We start from the raw sequence: 17,835 nt of genomic DNA, 5'->3' as shown, positions 1-17,835 counted from the left end.
ATGAGGAACTGGACAGAGGGGCGTGAGGCAGGCTATTAAACTTTGGAGACCTGGAAAAAATGCTTTTTGGTTAATAATATTAATAATCATCACTATAATGATAACGGTAACTAAACACTCTGATCACCCTGTATGAGTATTTACACTCAGTTCTGTGGGTGGGTCTCAGTTTGTGGATGAGAAAACTAGGGATTAGAATAAATGAGAAGTTTCTGTTTATGGCATTACGGCATACTAAATAATGCAAAAACTGAAGTCTACAAAGCATTAGACTTGCTCAAAAAAACAACACATCCTTTCAATCACAAAATGGCAGTTGCAAGTAGCTTGATCGTCAAGTGTCAAAATCAAAGCATTAACTGCACATTAAAACAGTAAATGGATACTTCAGCTCTCCCGTGGGGGGCTGACTGGGACACGTGGCCAGACTTAGTGAGCAAGGGGCTTGGATTTGAATGGCCGTAAGAGGATAAACGATGAGGCGCTGAGCCTGCGTGAAGTGGGCAGTTCCACTCCACGGAGACTCCTCCACTTAAACTTAGGGACTTAAAAGAGTTACACCTTCAGTGAAAAGAGACAACAGAAAGAAATTCATCCCCTAGGACAGGAAGACCACAATGAAATCTAACTCTCTCTCCCAGGTTATGGGTGGGAAAAAATGGCTACCCTAAGAATTTGTATCCATGGGTCTTCAATCATAAGAGTTCAGAGTTCTGATATATATTAACTGGGTTACCCAAAGTGAGAATCTAATACAAAAAATTATCCCAAGTAAGTGATATTTCCTCAGGCACCTGACAGAAACAAATGAAAGGATACCCCCTTAACCTGGACCATTCCCAAGTTCTATAAATAAAGTCTTTCCAAAAATGAGTTCCTAATCCAAAAGCCAATACAAAAGGAAAAAGTCCACCATGAACACCATGAATGAAAGTCAGCAGTCACAGCAAACAATAGGTAAGAAAATCCCATGGACAGAGGAGCCTGGCAGGCTACAGTCCATAGGATCACAAAGAGTCAGACATGACCGAAGTGACATGACATGCATGCAGCTTAAAGGCATACATTGGAAATTTAAATTTGTACTTCTAATTACCATAGAAGAAATAGTAGATGTTTTAAATAGTGGATGTTTTCTGCCATCCACAGAAATTGGGGATATTTTAAGACTTACTCTCAAAGGAGAAACTATTTAGGACTGAATGAAAATGAAAATGCCACTTTTCAAAACCTGTGGGAAGAAACTAAAGTTTTTAAAGGACATTTTACAGCTGTCAATGCTTATTTATAGTAGAAACATAGGCTGAACATTAACGAGCTGAGCGCCAACCTTAACAAGGTAGAAAAACAACAGAATGAATCCAAAGAACGTAGATGGAAGTTAAAAAGTTAGAGCAGTCAGTGAAGTATGAAACAAGCTTCCAATAGAAAGGTCTGGCAAAACACAAAATTTGGTTCCTTTTGGCCGGGTAATGAAGTGACAGGAAGCATGGGCGCTGGAGCTGATGGCCTTGACTGAGTCCCTCCTCTTTCACTTACCAGCTACCTGGCCTCAGTCATGTGACTTTTGGCTGGCACTGGTGGAGCCACAGGACAAACCCTGGATCATGGACCCTGGTGCCCAGGCACTAACTCATTGTCCTTACAATAGCAACTCTGAGTCGTGTATTCAGATGGGAGTATCCTCCTCCCATAATGAAACTGGGCATTAGTATCTCCATTTAATCAATCCTAAAGGAAATCAACCCTGAATATTCATTGGAAGGACTGTTGCTGAAGCTGAAGCTCCAATAATTTGGCTGCCTGATGGGAAGAACCGTAAGGACATTTGTAAGGACTCTGATGCTGGGAAATATTAAAGGCAAAAGGAGAAGAGGGTGGCAGAGGATGAGATGGCTGAATAGCCTCACTGACTCAATGGACATGAATTTGAGCAGTAGCGGAGGACAGAGGAGCCGGCATGATGCAGCCCATGGGGTCAGACACAGCTTAGCAATTGAACCACAACAACAAACAAATGGAGAAGCCACAATTGGGGGAATATAAGTAATTCTCCTCAAGTCATGAAATAGAAACTGTTAGAACTGATCCAAGACCAGATTTTTCAGACTCCAGAGTCTATCCTCTTAACTACCTGTGCTCGTCTGTAAAAGATCCCTGTTGGCCACTCACTGTGCACTAAGCTTCAGGGAAAATGTCTCTTCTAATGCAAAATGTAAAATAAGAGGGCCAAGTACCCATTGCTCATATAGAGAAGCTCCTACTTTTAGTAACGATAACCCAGTGGTTAAGATTATGGGCTTTGGAATGATAAATAATAATTGGCAATTTTTATGTCAAGCATAATGTTAAACTCAATCCTCCTTTCAACATCCCTTCTATTTTTTTTACATCTTGCCAATTTTATTCCATTGATCCTCCATCTCCACATCCACATGTCTCCCATCGCTTCTCCTTTTCCTTCATTTCTTTACTGGAAAATTCCAGAATAAAGTCCAGACTACGTATCATTTCATTTGTAAATACTTCAGTACATCTCTCATATGAAAAAGGCTTTTTTTTTTTTTTTTACAAAACATAACCATAATACTCTTATTACACCTTATGTAATCAACACTAATTTCTTAATATCATCCAACACATATCCCACACTCAGATTTCATTGACTGCAGAGAAAACAATGAGCAGAGACCCACACCTTGTGTGAGGCCAGCCTATGGAGGGCCCCGGGGAAGGAGGGAGCTACTGTGGCTGCTATGTGGTGAATGGTGACCCAGGACACTGAAGTGCAACCCTTTCCCTACATGGGGGCTGGATGAGAGTGATGAAACCTGAGGGGATGACTGAGGGCAGGTAAAGTGAAGGGAGATAAATGAATTCTGTTGACACAATTACATGCTAGGTTCTGTGCTGCCCACAGAGTGAAGCCAAGGTCTTTCTCGCATTGGATTACTCGGTTTTGCAGGGAGCTGTTGAAGTTCAATGGTTAAACTCCTGGGAACAAGTAGCCTTATATCCTAGAATTATCTACCAAGTGCTGCTTAATTTTATTACAGGGGAGAACCACAGACTTCCCCCATATTGGGCTGCCCTCAGGAATCAGAGATACGGGCTGGGAGCAAAGTTAGGGAGCTTTCCTCTCACTTCTGGGGAGTCAGGACCAGGAGCATTGCTGTGAGTGCACAAGACAGGGCAAGGCACAATGTCAGGGAGGGGGTTCCTGAGCCATCAGTCTTTCTATGTGTGATTTAACCCAGTAAAAGTTTATTTCTCGTTCCTACAAAGTCCATTATAGGGTTGGGGTCTCTCCAGAACAGGTTTCCCTCCCCAGTATAAGGGGCTTGACATTCCAGATTGTTCTGATCTTGTGGCTCCTCTCTCTGTACGTGCTTAGGAGGCAGGAAAAGATAGCACTAGAGTCCTGTATCAACAAATAAATGCTTCAGCTAGGAGGTGAGATACCTGCTCACAACCCTCTGCTCAAAACTATTAATATCTCAGGATCCTGTCTAACCGCAACAAGCAAAATGTCTAACCACTCCCTTCTTATTCTTCACTGGGATACAAGCTCCATGATGATGTGCATTTTGTCTCCTTGTCCAGTACAATATCCTTAGATAGAAGAGTACCTGGGCATGTTATTAAATTGAATGAAGGAATGTAATGCCAGCAAGAAACACACCCTTATATCTTGGGAGAAGAGACAGAGTCCCAGGGGTGTAAGGCTGAGGGTGTTGGGTAAGATCTATGCACACCGGAGCTGCAGAGCTGGCTGCGCTTAAGGAATACTACTACCGTTCATCTTAGGAAAGAAAATGAAATCCTGCTGAGAGCGCCAGACCAACACCTCAGGTGGCTTTACACCATAAAACACTGAAGCCGAGGCAAAAGCAACTGAGCAAACCACCACCACGAGTGCTCAGGTCCCGGAAGGAGCTGCAGTGACCACAAATGCATCTCTGAGCCATCAGTCTTACACACCCTTAATGTCCCAGTAGCATCCTTTTTTCAGGTTCTCGTATTATCCCATAATACAGATCAAGAACTTCAGGTGCACAGAAGTTAATTCCACACAGCTACAGATTTGCAGAAGCAGGATTACAAGCCAGGCCACTTCACACCAGAGCTTGTATTCTTTATCCATAATCAAACTCCTGGGGTCCAACTTTCTCGTTCACTGACTGGGAATGACAAACCCCACCATCTCCCCAGAACTGTGCAGAGGAAGGGAGGATGAGGGGATACCTGCACAGTATCTGGCACAATGATGATAATGGTGATCGTAGTGACAACTGGTACTTGCAAAGATACAGATACACAAAGATGTTACCACTGTTGATTGCTTCAGAATAACTTACTACATAAAATCTTCAAAAAGATACCTTTTCTTCCATTTCGCTCTCACAAACCTTCAAGAGGACATTTGTGCTCTATGTGAAGGCTAGTTTTCAAAATCAAAGTCATGGCATTTCACATTATATGAAGATATGAAGAAAAGCGTTTAAAAGAATCTAACAAAACTACAGAGAAGTTGGGGGGAGGGGAGCGCACATTACTCAATGCAGTAGATGTAGCTTTGAACTTAATTTTCTAGAATTCTTGAAATATTAGTGATGGCAGCATAAAAGACCAATTAATCAGGTTGTTTGTTCTCTGTGTGTGAGTCCCTGTTGCCATCTACAGTTAAAAATGGGGCATGCAACACTGCCAACTGTCTAGCTCTAAAAACACAGTACTGGAGATGATGGTGCTAAGGAAATAGGCTTGTTTGATGAGCACAGAAAACAGAAATGGTACCTGGAGGAGCAGCTCTTTTTCGACCACCTCTTCCGTCTTGCTGATGAGACGCTTCTGCAGTGTATGTATTTTCTGTATCAGCTCAAAGGTACTGGGGTCACTGGCCTATTCAAGGGGGAAAAAATAAAGCAGCTGAGATTATCAGGTTCAGAGCACTGAGGTCCCTACAGAATTACTGTTCTATTAAAATCTATTGCAAAGTTACAGACCCAATACAGACAAGAATCAGAAACAAGGCAAACAAAACAAAATGCACTGCATGACAGATGAGACAGTCATCAAAACAGACTGACGTTTGGCTAGTGTCGTCTCTGTTGTCCCGAGTGAGCCTGCAAGCGGGAAGTTAGTATGTTTATTCCACCAGGGGAAATAATAACAGCAGCAGTGACGGCAGCTCCTGGGCCTAATACCTGATTCTTTGCACCATCTGAACACTATGTTAAGTGCTTTTCACACATTATCAAATTTTAGTCACTTGACAGTCCTGTCAGACAGTATTACTCTCCCCTTTTACAGAAAAGGCAACTGAGGCTCGGAGGAGGTCATTTACCCATGCTGATAGAGGTCAGAGCTGGACTCAAGCCCAGATACACCTGGTTCTAAAGCCCGGGCTTCTTAATTACTATGCTCTGAGGTTTTCCCTACCATCATTTGTTTACACTGGAATGAGACAGGGTTCCCTAACTCATTCGGTCTCAGGGTTCTCCTTTCATAATTATCAACAAGAAGATTCATTACAACCTACGATGGGGCAAGTTCCCAGGATGTGGAAGTCTGCTAATTATTAGCAGCAGGACACGACCATGGCATTTAGCTTTCAAAAGACATTATCAATCTGTAAAGCTCTGATGCACCTTCAATAATTATCTGTGTACAATTCAAACAAGATCTACTGTTATACATTGATAATTTGTCCTCTAGACATTGAGCCAAAGGTTCACTTTCAACTACTGACATTTGGAATTAATCTAGCAGCTAAATATTTTCAACTGCCTCCCAGAGTCTCTGTTTTCCAATTTTTTTAATATAAATTGACATGGAATTGGAAACTTTAAAAGATTTGCTCGAAAACACATGGAATAAACTGATGTGACAGTAAATGAATTTACAGTTTTCATCTCTCTTCCCCAGACACATTCATGTTATTTTTAGTTTAGTAAACTACCCCACTCTTGGCATTTGAAGAGGAATAAATGAGGGTCCAAAAGGCAGGAGATATTGCACTGACTATGACTTTGCTTAAGAAATACTAAGCAGTGCCAAGTGATATCCATATTTTGGAAATAGATTTGGCATACACATTCACTTGGCAAGACTGGACACTGTTAAAATTCAGGCCTTGTGTTTACATAACAATTTATAATGCATTATCCTTAACGCTTTCTTCATTTAAAGGAAAAATGAAAATGAAAAACAAAAACCTACTTGGCTGATTTTCTCCTTTTCCTTGCTCCTTCTTATATCACATACGCCTATTCTCCCAACACTCCAACTGTTAACTTAGTCAAAGCCCCTTCTTGTACTCACATTACTGGGTACTACTAGAGGAGATGGGCATCTTTTTATTGAATAAGCAGAGCTTCTCTATTACTGTTATCTGCTGGTGGAAATGAATCTCAGGAGGTCATAAAATAAAATAAGGAGTTTATTATCCATCATCTTCCAAAGGGACTTTGGCTGTGTCCCCAGATCCTAAAAGAAGGAGTCTGACGAACACAATTCTAGTTCTTTGAAAAGAGGGCAAGTTTAAAAGCCGCGCTTCCTTTTGGGAAATAAAAGGATGCAAAGGCTTTTAAAAACAAAACCCATCTGGAACAATCTAATTTACATTTGATCCAGTCTTTCACGTTTTGGGTGACAATGGCACAGATTAAATAAAACTGCCTGTTACTGCGCTTTAGGTAAGAAGACAAGTAGGGTAGAGAGCGATTTGGGAGGAAGGCTCTCCCAAGTGTTACCTCAAGCTTCCTCCATCTGTGCACGTTCATGGGGTTCTCCAGTTCCTCCTCCAGGGCTCGGCATCTCGTCCTCTCCTTCAGGAACTCTCTTTGCGTGTGAAAAAGCTCCTGCCTAAATAAGTCAAACTTTCTTTAGCAAACAAATTCTCTGCCCAGTATTTGAGTATCCTTTCTTTACATGGTTTCGTGCACGCTACATCTTACAGACAAAGATGGATTAGGGAGACTTCGGGAACACTGAGACCAGCCTCCTAAGGCAAGACACAGGTGATACCAATTCTTGCAGAAGGCAAACTTCAGCTTTAGCTTTAGGAGGGAAAAAAAGTACCAGGAACTGATTCTTGATACCCAGGGAATTTTAGAAGTGTACGAAAAGAACCGGGAAAGGGTAAATCATGAGGATTTTAATATATTGTTCCATGTTTCTAAATGTCTTCTACAGTAGCAGCGAGAGAACAAGCTATGTTCTATCATGAGGTACGGCCCTGCAATGCAAGCAACTGAGGCTCAGGTGAAACCTGACATCCATTAAGACAGTGTATCACCACCCTGGCAACATACTGGACTCACCTGGGGAACTATGACAACATGCCTTTACCTGCACCAACCCCCAAAGGAGTTCTGCTTTACCTGGTCTAGCACGAGGCTTGGGTTTCATAGATTTTTAAAGTTCTGCTGGTAATTCTATTGGAGAAGGAAATGGCAACCCACTCCAATGTTCTTGCCTGGAGAATCCCAGGGACAGGGGAGCCTGGTGGGCTGCCATCTATGGGGTCTCACAGAGTCAGACATGACTGAAGTGACTTAGCAGCAGCAGCAGCAGCAGCAGCAGCTGGTAATTCTAATGTGCAGCCAGTACTGAAAAATACTGAATTAGGAGTGATCATTTATCTCATGTTCCACAACTACACAGGTGACTGAAAAAGTCCCGAAGAACTAGCTCTGGCTCAAATACACTTCTCAAATCTCTAGTTAACAGATGACCATAGTCTAAACCATCCACCGGCTGCCAGTCTATTGAACAAGAAGTTTTGTTGGGAGGCAGAGCAGAGGCAAGCACTCAGGTTGACACGGGCAAGAAGGATATTATTATCTGTCCTCGTCTGCTGCAAGTGTGCAGATTACTAATGCCAAGCCATCTCTTTTACTTAATTGCTTCATTTAAACCAATAATACAACTTCCCCTCATTAGCAAGACAAACCATTAGAATTAACTGCATGATGCTCACTCAACAGGGAGCTCAGAAAAAGCTGCTGAGAATTAAAAGCATATTTTTAACACTACTATTTTCTAAAGTGTCATCCGCAGAGAAGGGAAAGGGTATTGGGAACTGTGATTGATGATTTCTTTTGCATCAGACTCTGTGTTAGGCACGTTACATTTTCGTGTTTAACAAATTTAAAGCTCAAATATGTTGTGATCTGCCCAAGATCACACAGCTTGTAGGTGGCAAGTCTGAGATTGGAATTCATGCCCGCTTGCCTCCAATATCTTTATTAAGTTTATTAAATTCCTTTATAAGGAATTCCTAGGTGGCTCAGGGGTAAAGAATCCGCCTGCCAATGCAGGAGAAGCAGAAAATTAGAGTTCTATCTCTGGGTTGGAGAGATCCCCTGGAGGAGGAAATGGCAACCCACTTTAGTATTCTTGCCTCGAAAATCCCATGGACAGAAGAACCTGGCGGTTTACAGTCCATGGGGTTGCAAAGAGTCAAACACAACTGAGCGACTGAACATGCACCTCCCACTATACAGATAAAATCTAGTATCAACAAACTGAGAATGGATAGAATTTGGTGCTTTGCATATGTAATAAAAATAACACATGGCTGGCAAGTTTGTGTTAATCACTCAGTCGTGTCCAACTCTTTGGGATCCCATGGACAGTAGCTCACCAGGCTCTCCTGTCCATGGAATTCTCCAGGCAAGAATACTGGAGTGGGGTGCCATTCATTTCTCCAGGGGATCTCCCAGACCCAGGGATCGAACCCAGGTCTCTTGCATTGAAGGCAGATTCTTTACCAACTAAGCCACCAGGCAAGTTTAGTTATGGTCCTGGAGATCATTCAACAGCGTCTTAGAGTAAATGCAATTGCCTCCAAAATGTTAATGGTGGTATCTCTGGATAGGAGACTTATCAGTGATTTTCTAATCCCTTCTTTACATTTTTTCTGCATGCCCCATATTTTCTACAATGAATTTGTATTACTTTCATCATCTGAAATATGAACAACTCTTTAAAAAAGAGAGTATTGATCTATTGATGGTGGCAACTTCCCTTGTTATTCCCGAACGTATTCACTGCGTCTAAATATCAAAACTATCTAATTCGATTAATTTAAAAAGCAGATCCAGACTGTGTCCTTGTCCCAAGGTGGCCAAGGATAGTGTTCATCTACAAGTCTGCGGAGGATAAGATAGTTACTAAGAAAACACCAGACCTATTATTTGGTTTCCTGCAATTGCCCATATAAAACATGGTGATGTTTTCCCAAAGGGAAAGCAGAGCTTGTATAATGTAAGTTTTAAAGCAAGAAGAAGGCGCACTAAGCCCAAGCGAAAGCTTCAGAAGATAAATCAAGAGTGAGATGTAAAATTTGGCTGCCTTCTAAGGAAACAGAGTTTTCAAATAGTGATAAAATTAAAATTTCCCCCTCTTTTCATTCTTTGTGTAATTCCAAGAAAAAGATGTGCAAATGTTACCGGGATTCAATTTAAATATTGATGTTCCATCTCTTGCATACTGCCTTATTAAAGAAATTCCAAAGAGCTCATTGGGGGACTTTTTTTCTGAATTGTAACTACTTTGTGGTTATGATTTAACTGAAATTTCTTTCACTAAATCCAGAATAAAGTTTTCAAAAAACACTTTTGCACTTGCTTACGTTCCCCGGAAAGGAAATGAATTCATTTTTTGTGACATAGAATGGACACGATGTAGATTATGGGTTATGGAAAAGTTGTTCTTATTATTTGCTAATCATTTCAACATAAAAAATTATTTTATGCAACCAGAAAAAGACTTTCAATGGCTGGGACTACTCCAATGGTCCAGTGGTTAAAACTCAGGGGACCAGTGCAGGGGACCCAGATTTGATCGCTGGTCAAGGAACTAGATTCCACGTGCTGTAACTAAGACCTGGTGAAGCCAAATAAATCTTTTTTAAAAAAAGACCTTCAGTGACCAATAGGAGGAACATAAGGTCCTTAGGAGGTCCCCATAGGCTGCTATGCTCTCACCTCCGAGGGGGTCTTCCGTTACCTGAGTTCATCGACATTGGCCACACTCCTGGCAAGAATCCCTTTCTCCCGGCGAAGCTTCTTGATCTCAAGTTTGAGGATTCTCATGTCCTCCAACCTCTGGTTATACTGGCTCTCGCCTTTATTCAGCACAGACTGCTGAATCTTGATCTTCTCATAGAGCAAAGCCAACTCATCATTGCGCCGAACTAGCTGCGACCCAAGGATATCTCTCTCGCTGATGACCTAGAAAGGTAGGGCAGGGCATGGCCACTGGGGGACAAAACGTCCCACGTTTCATTACAGCAGCAGCAGTCAGAGAATCAGTGAACGCCCATCCAATGCCCTCATGTGCTAGGCACTCAGTAGGTAAGGCACTGAAAATAGCCTGCTAGACAGCCAATACTGGACTCCTCCCACCAGAGTTGGCAGTCTTGTTGAAAAGAGTACAACAAATTATATTATTAATAATAATACTCTATGGCCCATGGGTTTTTTCCAACATGTTATTGTATGTGTTTAAGTCTGAACATCTTTAGGGTGGGCAAGCTCTTGCCAAGTTCTACCACTCCTTACTGTCTTGTACCACACGCTTCCCTGGTGGCGCAGATGGTAAAGAATCTGCCTGCAATGCAGGAGACCTGGGTTCAACTCCTGGGTCAGGAAGATCCCCTAGAGAAGTGACTGACTACCCACTCTAGTACTCTTGCCTGGAGAATTCCATGGGGAGAGCTCTGGCAGGCTACAGTCCATGGAGTCGCAAAGAGTCGGACATGACTGAGTGACTAACACTTTTACTTTCACTGTCTTGCACAAGCCAATGTCTCTTTTTTTTAACCTGCTAGATCTCTGAAAGCATTTAAGTTTCTAACCCCCAAAATTATGTAATTATTCATTGTAATTATATGCAACAATGATATTATGCTAGAATGTAAACCCCCTGAAGGCAGGGTAACTTATTTTCTTGTTGGTCAGTATATCCCCAGAGCTTAAAGGAGTGGGTGACACACAGGAAGTGCTTGTAAATAGGAGCAGAATAAATGAATGGATATTTCATAATTAATCAACAGGAAGTGGGCCTCTGGGGCTGTTCTGAGAGACTCAGTGGAAGAGCTCAGAAAAGAATGAGGTTTTGTGAGGAGCTGAATCAAACAATTGTGTCTGCTGATAGAATCTGCAGGTCTGGGGATGTGTGGTCTCTTCCTACCTGGTCCAATTCCTTCTTCTGTCTCAGCCTCTCCCCATCAGCCTCTGCTATAATTCGCAGGAGTTTTCTCTCCTCGGCTTCCTGCTTTTCAATGAAGTGTTTGGTCTCCAGGGCTTGTTGTCTCAGCTTCTGCAGCTCGGCCTGACGAGTGAAAGACACAGGCCAGTTTCACTCTGTAACAGCACAAACCAGGTCGACAGGGCCCAGATAGATGGATAGTGTGCTTCTTATACTTCCCTGCGATGTCTCGTTTAGCATGGTTTGATCACCCTCGCAAGCAAAGAAAGCTTAACACACACACGTATACACGCACACGCACACACACACACACACACACACAAGGCCTGTAAAGAAACAACAATGCATATTACGGTGATCATGTTTATTCTATGAGTTGTGCCCTTGAGGGATTTCCACCATTTTTCTATATCAGTATAGCAGGATCCTCATTGGTATTCAACAGCAGTTCTCTTACCAGATAAACATGAGGAGAATCCACAAATAGTACAGAGAAGGATGTGGGGGGTGAGCATGGTGGAGGAGGGACTGGGCGGAGGTATATCTGTATGTATCAGCTCCTATAACAATCCTAATATCATCAGCATATCAACTGCAGAGATAAAGTCTATTATAAGCAAAATGTGAATTAATAAAGATAACAACCAAACGACTGTCTTATAAAACATCCTGATGGAACAGAAGAGATGTTATAGTATAAAAAGATATATAGATCCTACTCCTAAGACGATTCCAATCTAGATAAGAAGATGAGATATACAAGTATTATGCAAATATTAACAAGTCCAGGCAATAATGTTTCAGGATTTTTTTTGTCACACAGAGAGTGAATTGATGCCACAGGAGGTCAGAGGACTGCAGCACTTAGGAAGGCTTCCTGGAAGAACTCAGATCTTGAGGTTCTTGAGGCTACATGGAAATCCTAAGAGAAGCAAGGAAAGGATGCTTTGACTGGTAAGTTTCAGAAGGAAAATTCCTCTCATCACAGGACACATTTGCTCCAAATCCTTAAGTATATTTGTGGCTTACAACACCTCTTGCATGATATTAAGTATTGTGCCTAGCTACTCTTGTCCCAATTTCACAAATGCAATTAGAGACAAAGAAGAGCAAATCAACCTGCTCAAGGTCACACAGCTAATAAGAAGCAAAGTTGAGATTCCAGCCTAGAGTTTTTCATTCCAGAGTTTCTGTTCCCTTTGCTATCACCATACAATAGTTTCAAGTCAAATACAGAAGATGAGTAAGACCTGAGGGATTTACCACCCACTGGAGATGACAAATATAACCAACCACCCTACAGTGTAGAGATGCTCTCCACTGTGAAGAAGGACATGGGAGTACAGGATGGAGTTCCTATTTCTTCCTGGGGATTAGAGAGAAAAACAAGTCTGGGCATTGGAAGTTGACAGTTATTTCTAAAAGGGAGATGTGTGTGCTGGGGGAGAGCAGTCAGTGGTCAGACTCACGTGAACAGAGGCATGCAAACTATAAAGCACCTGGTGTGTTTACCAGATGGCAAAACACCCAATGTGGCTGAGTTGGAGTACTAGGTAGGGGACAGCAGGAAGTAAGCCTGGAAAAAGAGCTGAGACAACCTGAGAAGGGCCTCGTACGCCATGGGCCATGGAGAGTATGCCCTTGGGAGCCAGAGAGTTAATCATATTAGAGGAAAAAAGAATACAGCTTCGAGGTTCCACGCCCATACAAGGACAGGTGGTATCACACCCAGGTCAGCACAAGAAGGAAAGACGGAGGAAGAAATCTGCTTTTCACCCACACCTGAAATCACAAGGGAGAGGACAAGACAATATTAAGCCTCCAACTTTTCAATGGCCTGCAGGTCAACATGTGAAAATGAAAAAGTAGTAACTTTTTCCTTCAAGGAAGAGTTGGGTTCCCCCACCTCCACCCACCCAGAAATGTCACAAAAGGGATGACAGAAAACCAAATATTTGCAAGTGAATGCCTATGAACCAACCCAACTCTAGTTGCTACCTGCCTCTAATCCATGAAGACCAAGAGTCATTAATTCCATAGCTCAAATTTATCCAAACAGTACAAGATGCCACACACCTAGCAATAGACCTGTAATGTCACAAACTAAATGCAGCTAGCTACCATAAAACACAGGGTTTCCTTTATGACATTCTGTTTGCTCATTCATGAAATATATGTTGGTCCAGGGATAAGCAAAGGGAAACACTTAGTGAGAAAAGATCTGGTCTGGTATTGTATTTACTACTTTGGGGGATTGCCTGTTAGGAAAGAGAGTCAAGAACCAGCCTTTCTATTTCTATAATCATTTAAGGTGACAGCGAAGACAGCAATAAAATACCTGTTTGGCTCATGCTTTCTTTAATAAAACTTTTATTTTCCCAGATGTGCAGCATTCACTTCCCTGTTCCTAAGTGCCGAGAGCTGATCAGAATCCATCAGCAGAACAAAATGAAACCACTGTGTTATTAAAATGCAATCAATGGTGTGTAAAAGTATCTGTCTGAAATGTAAAACCATTCGTGTGTTTGGCATTGCTTGGTGCTTTTTCTCCTAATATATCAAAATTCTGAGTGGTCTCCTTATGTCATAAATTTATGGGCTGTAAACAAGATGTGGCGTCAGACGTTGGCAGCAAATGTTAACATCAACAAAATACCTTAGGTCTAATGCATCTAGCAGTTGTAAATCTGAGCTGTCTCATCCAGGAAAGATGGTAACAAGTACCGTGCACCCAAAAGCTCATCAAGCAACATTCTAGACGGGACCCGAGGCATAAAGTCGTAATGCGATGGCAGGACGTGCTCTTCAGTCACCACCTCTACAATTACACACTTTTGTGATAGGTGTTCATGGCGTATGTATCACCCAGTCTGGCTGCGGGCATAAATCATATCTCAAGAACCATACTTGGGAACTTCTCCGGTGGTCCAGTGGTTAAGAATCAGCCTGCCAACGCAGGGGACACAGGTTTGATCCCTGCTGGGAAGATTCCACATGGTGCAGGGCAACTAAGCCTGTGGGCAGCAACTGTTGAGGACGTGTTCTAGAGCCCGGGAGCCATAGCTACGGAAGCCCCGCACCCCGGAGCCTATGCTCAATAAGAGAAGCCACTGCAGTAAGAAGCCTTGGCCCCACAATGAAGAGTAGCCCCGCGCACAGCAACCGGAGGGTAGCCCCTGCTCGCTACTAGACAAAGCCCTGTGCGGCAAGAAGACCCAGTGCAGCCAAAAATAAATAAAATTTTTTAAAAAAGAAGCATACTTGAGGGAGTTTGACCCCTTCATACGGGATCCCCACATTCACTGGGTTTCACAGAGATCATCTGTTTATATCCTGCAAAATAAATAGGACCATCTGAAGTCTTCTAACCATGAGAATAATTAGGCTTTCTCTCTCTCTCCCTCCCCCTCCCTCCAACAGTTCCCATCCATGTTGCTCTAGAGAGTCCACTGAGTATAAGGATACGGTGCCCTGAAGCCAGTTGCTAATGTGACGCTGAGCTCTGGACACAGAGAATTTGCTGCTGAATTATTCACCAAGAATCAAAGTGCTGTCAGATTGATGTGGGATGATGGGGTGGTGATGAACAGAATCGAGAGCTTGTTAGGACTGGAAGGCAGACACTCCACATGAGATGGCCCCTTTAGTGCTGATGAAACAAGACGGGGACAGAATGGGCAGATGAACACAGATGCAGCAACATCTACAAGGAACCACTGACATCCTGTCATAACCATCATGTGCTGATAATGTCTAGAATCCTGAGGAGTCTGCAGAGCCTGGCAGCAACTGAAAAAGAAACACGGAAGAAGCAAGACTTTTCTATCAGGGGCAGGGGGGCGGGGGGGCGGTGATGAATGAGGATGGGGATGACTTACGGACAATTGTTTGTCGTGGGCTTGGAGAAGCGATAAATTGGGTTGTCCTGTCAAAAAGCATCTCATGGTCTACCAAACAGGCTAGGGCTTGCCCTTCTGGGAGGGATTATGTACCAACGTAGCTTTGTATAACTCACTATAATAAGCTACATGTTTCCCATGGAGTAAAGTTACTAAAAAAAAACAATCTGCCCTTTCCTCCAGGGTTTTGGTTTGCAAAGCTCAGATGCATGAAATTCAGAGACCTCTGTAAATGTGATTCATCTTTGAGGCTAAAAAAGTTAAGAGGCTGAAACTCAACATTTGAGCTGTCATATTTTTCTAAAGGATGTCAAATGGGCTTAATGATAGGCCAAAATTATCCAGTCAAAGCACCATTGCAAGTCACCATTGGATAACCTCAAATAATAAATCAAGGAGGCAGCCTTTTTCTCTGTTCCTAATTCTTGCCTTAATGGGAAAAGCTGAGGAAAAGGCATCCTAGTTTCACAGTAAGTCCAAAGCAATCATCTTCCTGTAATCGATGACACAAAGCTATCCAGACCTAGGATTCACCATTTGGAGCAGACTTTCTAGAACAGAAGCCCTTTAATCATCTCCCTTAGTCACCAGCTGCCAAGTCTGCTGGCACAGGACCAAAGAAACAGAAACTTCATTTTATTATGATTAAAATAATATAAAGTTTATGATTTAAACCTTATTTTATTATAAACTTTATTTCTTTATTTTATTATGATGCTTCTTTGGAGCTATATGTATAGACGTCTAATGATGGAGGGTGTAATTGAAACAAATATTAACCAAAGTCCAACTAAGGAATCAGGAATAATCCCTTTTTGCATAGGACATTGCTTATTCTAAAGCAGGACTTCGTCTTCCTTGGACCCCATTATGCAGCAATAATTAATCTTTTGAAAAGAGCATTCCTTGGAAAGTAAGAGATGAGGATCAGTGTCACCCTCTGAAAGGGAGAGATGATGTACCAAATCCAGTTACACTGAAGCCTTGCTAAGGCCTCCATGAGGCCTATGAGTGAAGCAGTGTTTGCAATAAGATTCTTCTGATTCAGCCAATGATAAATAAACACCACCCCACCATAGATTTCCAGGGTGGAACAAACAACCTCCTACAAAACTATTAATATGCTTTCAAACAAGGAGAATAAGGGCAAAGATGCAAGGTATTTTCAAATTTTAGAATATATAGTTATGTTTCTTTACATCTAAATAAATTTTAGTACAGAATTTTCTGTTTTTTTCTATCATGAGCTAGAGTGAGGAGATGAAAGTCTTAGGTAAATATATCAATTGCCATATCTTTATTGTAAAGCACTTTCACTACATTTTAATTTCTCTCCATCCTCATGTGCCTTAACTTAATTTAATGTAGTAGTCTATTTCCATGAAGACCTATCATTAAGTTGACAAAACCTATTGTTAAACTGAGAGTGCGTATTTCAGTCTACAGCATCATAGAATCAAGGAAATTTGACATTAAATCTGTCCAATGCTACATATTCATTTTCAAGATAGGAACTATCTTTGAAGATAATCATGTGCAGAAATTCAGTCTTTCACTGGCTATAGAAGTTTCTGCAAATGGCTCATAAACATACACATTTAAAAAAATAAAAGTGGCACCATTCTCTTAGAAGTTTCTTTTTAAATTCTTTGGTCAAATGGATTAGAAGGGAAATTTATAGGATTGGCTAGGAAATTCATTAGGTTTAAAGAATATGTATAGTAAAAAGTATTTAATTCAAAGTTTTGATATGGTATGATTATTTGGCATATATTTGGGGGATGAGTCTTTATATTAGTAGACCTAGAATGTTCTAAATTTGTAGATTTAAAAGGATATATCTAAGTAATGTGTGAAGACAAAGGTGGTTCCCTAGAGGAGTGGTTGCAAAGTTCTTAGACTCACAGAAGTAAGGTGAGGGCCTTACTTGAACCCAGTTACAACAAGTAAGGACAAAGTCTGACACCTGGTAGACAACGATGTCGCGGGCAGAAACAGCACGTGCACATGAAGTAAATAAGTATCAGGGCAGCGGCACAAAGGATTCTGCCAGCATTGTCTCATAGAAGCCCCGGGGAGGAGCGTGGGAGGGTTGAGTGCAAACAGAAGGCTGGACTTGAGTTGTAAATGCAAAGAGAGCCTGAAAGTTCCAGGACTTCCTGGGCACTGCTGACCTGCTAGGTTCTCTTCCACTGAGGCCATGATAACCAGCACAGGTAATCTAGGAGCTCAGCACCTCCACTGGCCCCTTCCCGTTCTAGCTGGGAGCACTCCCTGCAGGGAAGACTGACCTCCAGGTGGTGGAGTGCATCCCCCTGGTGCTTTGGTTCTCCCTGCCCCCACCACCCCTGGCTATCCTCACTGAGCACGGAGCCTGGCCCCAGTGGGTCTAATGGACAGACAACTGGTCCACCGCCTTTATTGTAAAGTCTGTACCTTCAACGTTTCCTTCTCCTTTTCTATGCGCTGCTGCTCCAGATGTAGTTTCACAAGTGCCGACTCCTTAGCTGAGATTTCTTCTTTCAATTGATCTACCTGATGGGTCATAATCTTTAATTTTCTCTTCATTTCCGTTATTTCATCCTAACAAAATGAAAGGAGATGTGTTTGAAAGTGAACTAAATAGACATCATCCACTATGGAAGCTCAACGCATAGTCAAGAGCTTTTAAGGGAGATTCATTTAAAACAAGGATTTCCTGATCAATTACAACTGG

General features: G+C 42.1%; 1 protein-coding gene across 1 annotated transcript in view; it reads right to left on the bottom strand.

Moving 5' to 3' along the window:
• CFAP58 (cilia and flagella associated protein 58) overlaps nucleotides 1-17,835 on the bottom strand; it is a 109,603-nt gene that overhangs the window by 46,115 nt on the left and 45,653 nt on the right. Inside the window, exons 11-15 of the mRNA XM_086379312.1 lie at nucleotides 17,556-17,702; nucleotides 11,203-11,343; nucleotides 10,018-10,241; nucleotides 6,756-6,867; nucleotides 4,798-4,902 (exon numbers count right to left, since the gene is read on the bottom strand). Of these exons, the coding sequence (XP_086235438.1) occupies nucleotides 4,798-4,902; nucleotides 6,756-6,867; nucleotides 10,018-10,241; nucleotides 11,203-11,343; nucleotides 17,556-17,702 (729 nt within the window). The remainder of the gene's footprint in view (nucleotides 1-4,797; nucleotides 4,903-6,755; nucleotides 6,868-10,017; nucleotides 10,242-11,202; nucleotides 11,344-17,555; nucleotides 17,703-17,835) is intronic.

Source organism: Bos grunniens, chromosome 26 (genome assembly GCF_055505025.1).
Source record: "Bos grunniens cultivar Pamir isolate PY7600 chromosome 26, Bosgru_T2T1.0, whole genome shotgun sequence".
In the NCBI taxonomy this organism is placed as follows: Eukaryota; Metazoa; Chordata; class Mammalia; order Artiodactyla; family Bovidae; genus Bos; species Bos grunniens.
The sequence above is the reverse complement of the archived record's forward strand: the minus strand, read 5'-3'. Positions and strand labels throughout refer to the sequence as shown.